This window comes from Bidens hawaiensis, unplaced genomic scaffold (genome assembly GCF_021521415.1).
Source record: "Bidens hawaiensis isolate Kalapana, Puna unplaced genomic scaffold, B.hawaiensis_p1.1 tig00008321_1, whole genome shotgun sequence".
Taxonomy (NCBI): Eukaryota; Viridiplantae; Streptophyta; class Magnoliopsida; order Asterales; family Asteraceae; genus Bidens; species Bidens hawaiensis.
Window position 1 is genome coordinate 237,169 of NW_027491591.1, and position 8,557 is coordinate 245,725.

Below are 8,557 nucleotides of genomic sequence, written 5' to 3' on the forward strand. Positions count from 1 at the left end.
ATTATAAAGTATTTTCTACCGAGCAAGGAGGAGGTTGATCATATTTTGTTTTGAATGTAGCTTCTTGATGGCAACACGTCTTATATTGATTCATGATAGTCAAGTATGTCATTAAGTTTTGTTAATAATGAATTGTTTTATTTGACGTATGATTGATGATTCATAACTGTATCTTTTGTTATGAGCAAGAAGGAGATTGAATCGATTGATCATATTTTCTTTTGAGTGTAGCTTTTTGAAATTTGCTTAGATCTTGGAAACTACCTTCTGATTAGTTATAAGTCGGAACCTAAACAGAGTCCAAGCTTAGCTATGCTTTAATTTGCTCGCTAATTTAGTTAATTTGAAAAGCAAGGAATACGTTAGCTTTTAGAAAATATGTGTGTCCCTCTTTGAAGATGGCGGATGAGATCAAACTTTCAACCTATAATTGGATATAAAAATAGGGCTAAAATTTGCAACTTGTCATGGTTGGATTGAGGTGTTTCTCGCTTTTCCTTTCTAAACTATAACTTGTAACTTCTTTGTTGGTATGAGCTGGACCAGAGTCCAAATATTGTAATTTCTTTGTTGCCTTTGAGCTGGACCTAAGAAGTGCAAATATTGTATTTAATTTAATGTAGTTTTGTAATTTTAACTAGTTTACGACCTAGTTCCTTGCTATGAGCTGGACCCGTGTCCAAATTAGCCCAGTAATAACAACCCAACAAAGTGAAGAATCTCATAATTTAATGAAGCAGACGATTGTTGAAGGAAATAAGGAACATGATGAATAAGTAATCGCATCTTCTTATCCAACGGTAATCTTATTTTCCCACCCCCTCTTTTATGCTATGTGATCTGCTTTAGTGTATAATAATACACTGTGTAATCATTATATCAAATCAACAGAACCATAGTTTCTTACTTCCTAATTTCATTATCACAATTGTGTCAATATCAGATCATAAGCCAACCCATTGTGTCAATTGAACCATAGTTTCTTACTTCCTAATTTCATTAAACAACACTACATAGCATAAGTCAACCCATTGTCCGAGACTCACTGTGATAAAACCCGGAACTTAAATTTCACTTCCCCTTAAATAAAACCCTCGATAATAAATAAATAATATTCTCCAAATTCTTGTCAGCTCTACTTGGATCATCGCCTCCGATTCTCGATTAGTCCGTCCGTCCGTAAGGTTATTCGAACGATCGGAAGAAAGAATGGTGTACATTGTATCGTGGGATGATTTCGTCGAACGATCCGTTCAGTTGTTCCGCACTAGCCCTCAAAACGTACACACACTTCAATTCTCTTCATCTCATTATTATTATTATTATTATTATTATTTTCGATCTAAATCATAACCTTGTTGAATATTTTTATTATTTCTATACAGACTCGATATGTGATGAAATACAGACATTATAAGCTTTATTTTTACTAGGAACTGCATATTTTACTCATCTGTTTTACATATAAACCTCTCTGTCATAATATACGCATCCCGTAGGTTCTTTAACAAACCTCAAAACATGACCCTGAACTACCTTTATTTCCCTGTTCCGTTTTCTTCCCCGCGCATCTGTTTAAACCAATGTGCCAAAAGGCTGTTAACTCATGTGGTGTCACGTGTTGATCTATATTTTAAGGTGTGTTCTACCTCTATAGTCATCGACGAAAATCACTCCTTCTCTTTCTTGCTTTGCAAGATTGGCATTAAAATTGCATATCACGAATATGACATTTTTTTTTCTGACAAAAATGTAACATCTATCTTTTAGACATGAAAACTTTATGTACGTGCTCATAAGATACGTTTAATATTGTGGATTGAAACTAAGTTGTATGAAGATTGGAATTTTAAAGGAAAATGCAGCTCAAATTGTAGTTGTTTGTTCGTATACTTGTGTTCATTTGGGGTCGGGTAGAGTAGGGTGACCTTTTTTTGTTTTGAAGTTTGTGTTCAAATTAAGGGATTTAAGTTCCTAACACGATATACAGCTAGCTACTGTAGATGAAATCACATGTATTAGATGGGGATAATTATGGTTCATATTCAAAATAGCCTCACCTTTTTTTATTTTAATAATAATCTTTACACTCTATGTTAGTTTTTTGCAAACTATTAACTACTTTAATGACAACATTAGCATTCTTTCCTCTGTTTTTATTGGTCAGGTGAACCTTCTAAACAAGGCGGATTGAACTAAAAATAGTATTTTATTCTGCATTTGGTTAAGTTTTGTCCCAAATTATATTTCATTACAATAAGTAGTCTGTCGAGTGTCGAATTTGGCTTCAAACATTGTACTATTCCAACAATATTCTATTCAGTATGCAATATCACTTTGGGCGACTTTAAACCTGTGCAACTCATTTCTTTTGATTTTTTGTGTTTAAAATCTCATTTTTTTTTCTGCCTGTTTGATCATTAGAGAAAAAACACAATCCTAATCGTTCTACTGTTGTGGATAAACTTATTGTAGTGTCTGAAGTTCAAAACCGATCAGGCACAAGATGCTAAAAAGATGGAGAAGCTTAACAACATATTCTTTACCCTCATGGCTCGCGGTCCCGAAAGTATTCTTTTTATACTTTCTCCATTGCATTTTACCTAATTGTGTTTCCGTAATCATAATCAACACATTAGTTTATTAATAAAAAAAACTGTGAATAATTGTTTGTTTTTTTTGTGCAGCTGATATAACAGAAGTCACTGGGAAAGAACAAGCAGCACAGCCTCCGAAAAGAGGAAGAGGAAGGAAGCAATAACTCTCAAGCCATATTGTTATTGGTATTCTTGACCCCTTTTTAATGCTAAATTTACAAATATTAACCTTTTTTAAGTTGTATGAATTGGTAGATCTTTTGGGGTAGAATCTTGGCAATACTTTATGTTTCTACTTTTATGCTTTGCATTGGACATAAGACACATTTCGTATGGTTAGAATTTATAAACTTTTAAGGGGAGACTTTGCATCATGTTAAACTTTAACCCGAAATGATTTACAAAAGATATGGTTACTGGTTACAAATTCATAGCATAAACATGATATAAAAGTATAACTTGTGATTAAACAAACATATATACAATTAAACACTAGTTAAATTTCAATATTAGGGTACAACATAGTCAAAAGACTAACTAGCATACATTCTATAGCATAAAAGCCGTTGATTCTTTGGATTTTTTTGACAATTCTGAGAAACGATTTTATTAATCAAGAACTCGAACTGAAATCATCAAACTAAAACCAAATTACAAGAACATCTACAAACTCAAAAATTTGTTATTAGGTACCAATCCCTAAGACTGTAAACGACCATTGACCCGAACGAATGAATCCAGAAGCTCACATGCAGCGATGAGTTGCAGGTTTGTACAATCTAAAATCTAGGTAGCTAGAGGTAAGCGGTGAGAGTGATGAATCATCTGAATATGTGATCTAAAGCAAACAACCCTTCTCAACCTTACTCAAGGAAGTGTTGAAGAGCTGGGCATTGAACCAGGTTACGGACCCGACCGGTGTAAACGACCCAGGACCGAACCGGTTCTACCCGATCTTCAGGTATGAACCATGTTTGAGTTTCTTCCCACAACCGACCAAGACCCGCCGGAACCGGTTTCCACCTCTAGCCGGTCAAAACCCGAACCTGACCTGACCAAAACTTGATAAAACCTGGCAAAACCAGTCTAAAACCCAACCATACTGGAACCGGTTCCTACCCGACCCGGTTCTTGGCTTTTGTTGACCAAACCGGGAACTGGTTTCTCCCCGGTTCCGGTTTCTGAAAAACCCGGTTTACTCACCTCTAGTTCTCACTGATTCACAGCTCCTGCCTCCCGGGCTCATCCAGTAATTGAGATCCAAGCCCACTGTCTTCCTCTTGTGCACAAGCCCAAGAAGCCTTTAACTATGCATTAAAGCCCAACTTTTACTTCTTTTTCCAGCCCGATTTCATCACAATTAAAAAAAAAGCATATAAGAATAAATAAATAGAATACCACAACTCATTAATATTAAACATGTATACTGTATACGACTAGTTTAACTATTTTATATCTATAACACACCTATTAATTTAAATTATTTAAAAAAATATATAAAATTACATAATCTAATTTTTCGTGTTTTAAACAAGCAGGATTTTCAGAGCCCTAAACTTAGTGAAGAACACTAGCATGTATACTTCGATAACACCTTAAATTAGCTATTGTAATTTTATTATATATTAAAATTAACGATAAAAAGTAATTCAAAACCCAAATAATTTGTCTTGTATTTAATTATTTATCTTCTGAGTTGATTAAATACACTTGTCACCCTAATTTCAACCAAACCGCGTTTTGTTCCCTCTTCTCTAGCGTGTTTCAGTAATAGTATTAAAAATCAAAATAGGGATGATAAAGATGTCTAAAACATTAATGTAAAGTACTTTTAATCAAATTAACAGTTTTTTTTTTTTCTTTTTTTTTGAACAGTATATTAAAAGAAAGCAACAAGAAGCTGCATAGAGTCAACAAACCTAACAGGCAATACAAGAAAACAACAAGAAGCTGCATAGATCACCCCAAAGGAGAGTCCATCCAACAAACCCATTGAAGCATCTCATCAACGACACTCAATCCTTAAGACACGACAAGGAAAATTAGCCCTGATTGACCAGTCAACTTCATTGTACTTGGACCTAAGTTTGAACCACCCGAATAAACTTCTTTGTATTTCTTCAACTGAGAAGCCGGTAGATAATGTCCGAGTGTTAAACACCCTTTCGTTCCTTTTTTTCCAAATGAACCACAAAGAAGAATATATGATTGCAGTCAGTAAACGCCTTTCCGTTTTTCTCTGCGGTTCCTCCGAGACAGTCAAAAGTTGCTCGAAAGAGTCAAGACTCCCAGCCGCTCCAAACTGAGACTAATCTCCAGATTGCTTTAGCCCGGGGACATTCCAAGAAGACGTGTTTCGCCGATTCAACCACCGAAACTCAAACCCGACAGTCGCTAGAAGTCAACGACAATCCTCTAGAAACTAAATTAGGTGCTACTGGGATCTTGTTTTATAGCATCCTCCAAACAAAACAATTAATTTTTATCGGCACCCAAGTTTCCCACTCACAAATCAGAACACCATCGCCGTAGATGGCGTCTGCCATAAACCGTCTCATAGCATGAACCGTGAACGTGCCAGAAGTGTCACTATTCCAGCGCCACCCATCCTCCTTGCCTTTGTTGAATAATAACATTCCTACCATCTCATTGAGATCATTTAAATCTGACAGTTCCTCAAGGGAAAAGTTGGATTTGGACCATTTAAAAGCCACATACACACACCCAGTAGCATTTGAGGAAACCAAGTCACTAACCAAACAACTTTTCTTGATAACCAATTTGTAGAGTTTCAGGAAGAGATCCTTCAACGTGAATTTTCCTAGCCACACATCCAGCCAAAAACGAGTCGAGTTACCCGTCCAGACCTGTCTGACAAACGTTCCCTTCAAGTCGATCCCGAGATCATCGAATTTTTTACCGATCTTTGCAATGTTTTGCCAAGGTCCACGAATGGATTGTTTCGCCAATTGACCATCTAGTGGAAAGATTTCACATAATTTACCCACTCCACCACCATTTAGCGAGAAAGGCCAAATTCATCGTTTTGAGACAACCAACGCCTAACCCACCAAACCTTTTAGGCTTCACGACGATGTCCCAGGCAACCCAAACATATCATAAGCTAAAATAGGAGTTTAAAATCAGGGCCTCATAAGAAAATGATGAGATGTTTATCAACCCTATTTCGAGTGATGACATATCATTTTAATCGATTTACAAAAGACACAATTCATGCCTATTAAAGCTAAACTGAATTTTTTATAAAAATTAAACGGAGTAAACCCTAAATACTCAATCCAAATTTAATTTACGAAAACAAGATAAAAACCTACTAAAATAATTAAGAACTAGTTTTATATCCGTCGATGGACAAATAGTTTAATGTCATCATAATGACAAAACTAATATGTCATCCACATATTAGTCTAAGTTTTGGATTCTTAAAAGCCAATTTCTCTAAGAAAATAATAAGATAATCATAATAAAAGTTAATATTATATTAATACTTAACAAATCCAATTACATTAAAAAGATAGGTAAATCAGCAACAAGTTGTGTCACTGTTCCCTCTCAAATATACTTATACATCAAATATATATAGCTATACCTCTTTCCTGTAATTTAACATTTCTTATTTCATATAATGTGTGAATGTAATAGATTAATGTATCGGTCAATTTAATGAATGGATACACGTGACTAAAAGTATTATGATACAATGAATCTTTGATTGTTTACTTTGTGAGACTAAGTAATTCAAACGACGATGGACTTGATCCTAGTCGACAAACTGCTAGTGCATGGTTGAACATGACTAAAAAGAAGGTAATTTGATATTTGAATATAGTTTAGTTCAGCCCCCCTACTGCCGTACATACTTTTTTTTTAATTTTATTTAAACTACGTGTTACATGAATTTATATTTATATTGTATTTTTTGGTTTTATTTAGACAATCTAATTAAGCTATCAATTATATTTTAAATAGTTAACCATAATCTAATATACTATTATAATAAAAGACTACTTACTTGTGCCATTTGTTACTCCCTCAACCATTCTCACTTTTTAGCTTTTTTTCAAAAACATAAATTCAACAAACATTGTTTTGGATCTGGTCAACTCATTTGCAATACCTCCTAAAAATTCGAATTCTTTGTTTATATGGAAAACTAAAATCACGATTTACTAACTATTTAAAACTTTTCATTATGTATTTTTTTTCATAACTAAGATACCTTAGTTGTTTATTTTTTCGTTATTCATATTTGTGTTGACTATATTTTGTTTAATGTGCAAAGTTTTAACATTTTCATTAAAAGCACTTTATTTAATATTTTTAAAATTAAAAGAATTTTAGTTAAATATTAAAACCATTGTTAGTTTTAGCTGAAACTTTGGAAACCTACAATTCTTGTTTTCTTGCTAAAACTCTAATCATACGAATAATTATTAGTTTTAAACCTTAAAATCAAGTATTAAATTATATCTTTTTCCTTATTAATACATATATAAGTGTGAAAACAATCATGGTTTACTATGTGTTTAATATTTCAACAACTTTCCAAATGAAATTATTTAATCACACGGGGTGTATCAAATTATAGATATTCATTATTTAACACTTTTAACTAATATAAATATGAGTGATTTGATTTTTTCAGATTTTCCTAAATATAAATCAATAGATTATTTTAGGTAGATTTTTTTAAGAAATAAATCAAGGGTCTAATATGCACTGGCGAAGCTTAGTTAGGGCCTGGGGTCCCCCCCCCCCGGTTTTTTGCGTAGTCGTGTAAATTTACCCGTTTTCGTCCGAAAATTTTTATATGTAGTGTAAATTTAGCCGTTTTCGGCCGAAAATTTGAGCTCGGCCCCCTCCGTTTATGAAATTGTGTACATTTTGAGTCCCGCCCCCCCCCCCCCCCCCCCCCCCGGTGTCTTAGTTCAAGCTTTGCCACTGCTAATATGATCAAGCTATAATAACGGTTTTTTTTGTTTAATCTGGTCAGCTCATTTACCATGATTGTTTCCTGTAAATCTGAATTCTTTCATTATTTTGAAAACTACAATCATGTTTTTTTAATTGTTTTAAATAACTATAGAGATAAACATATATCAATTTAATTAAAATTGCAACTTCTTCTTAAAATAATCACCAATCACACGGGATTAGTATTCAAAGTGTAAAACATTATTTATCTAATATTTTCAAGTACTATATATAAGAACATCCTTTGGTATTTTGCTAACTCATACAGTAATCAACGTTTTCACAACTATGGCAAACAGGTTAGTATGTCTTTTTCATATTTATGCCAATTGCATTCCTTGTGTAATACTTTCAACTATTTCATATATTCCCTGATTATATGACTTTTAATTGTAATAAATAAAAAAAACTTGAAATATTTCAATACCGATCGGTTGGTGACAGCAAATTTACATGCTCATTCAACTTCTGATTCAATTAGTATAATACTTTGTATTCTGTTAGTATAATATTATTAAAAGTATCCAATTCAATAAAAAATAACCAACATATATCTTTTTATTTGAAAGAATCCGTGTTCTTACATGGACGGTTATATGTTGCCCTGTCAAGAGTTACAAATAGACATGTGTTAAAGAATTTGATTCTTGCTAAACAAGGTAATCTAATACAAGCACAAATGTAGCGTACAAGGAAATGTTCTTATTTGTAAAGTATTTGTGTAATGTTTCTTTTGTAGTTTATGTAATTTCAATGTAAATTGTAATTGTATTAACAATATATGATGATTTCGTCTTTGATTGTATATTTCTTAATGTTTAAATTTTAAATTGAGAAAATTATAATTTGCTTCCCTATGCTTTATGGGCGGGAGCACTTTACAGGCCCGAGTCCGATTTTGCGTGTTGCATGCCACTAAAGTACATGGAGGCAAATCATAATTTTCTCTTTTAAAATTTTCATTA

At 33.2% G+C, this 8,557-nt stretch overlaps 1 protein-coding gene across 1 annotated transcript; it reads left to right on the plus strand.

Annotated features, from left to right (window-relative positions):
* The first annotated feature begins 1,109 nt into the window (after positions 1-1,109).
* LOC143637505 (signal recognition particle 9 kDa protein-like) lies at positions 1,110-2,981 on the plus strand. The gene is made up of 5 exons (XM_077104886.1): positions 1,110-1,281; positions 1,386-1,417; positions 2,101-2,167; positions 2,476-2,569; positions 2,688-2,981. The coding sequence occupies exons 1-5, from the start codon at positions 1,210-1,212 to the stop codon at positions 2,759-2,761; spliced, it is 339 nt and encodes a 112-aa protein (XP_076961001.1). The 5' UTR covers positions 1,110-1,209; the 3' UTR covers positions 2,762-2,981.
* Positions 2,982-8,557: the final 5,576 nt, after the last annotated feature.

What these genes read in the sequence shown, in the direction of transcription:
- LOC143637505 (XM_077104886.1), top strand. Translation starts at nt 1,210, where the DNA reads ATGGTGTACATTGTATCGTGGGATGATTTCGTCGAACGATCCGTTCAG. An exon ending in ATGAAATACAGACATTATAA is followed by an intron (nt 1,418 to 2,100) that starts GCTTTATTTTTA and finishes ACTCTATGTTAG; the next exon opens with TTTTTTGCAAACTATTAACT. An exon ending in CATGGCTCGCGGTCCCGAAA is followed by an intron (nt 2,570 to 2,687) that starts GTATTCTTTTTA and finishes TTTTTTGTGCAG; the next exon opens with CTGATATAACAGAAGTCACT.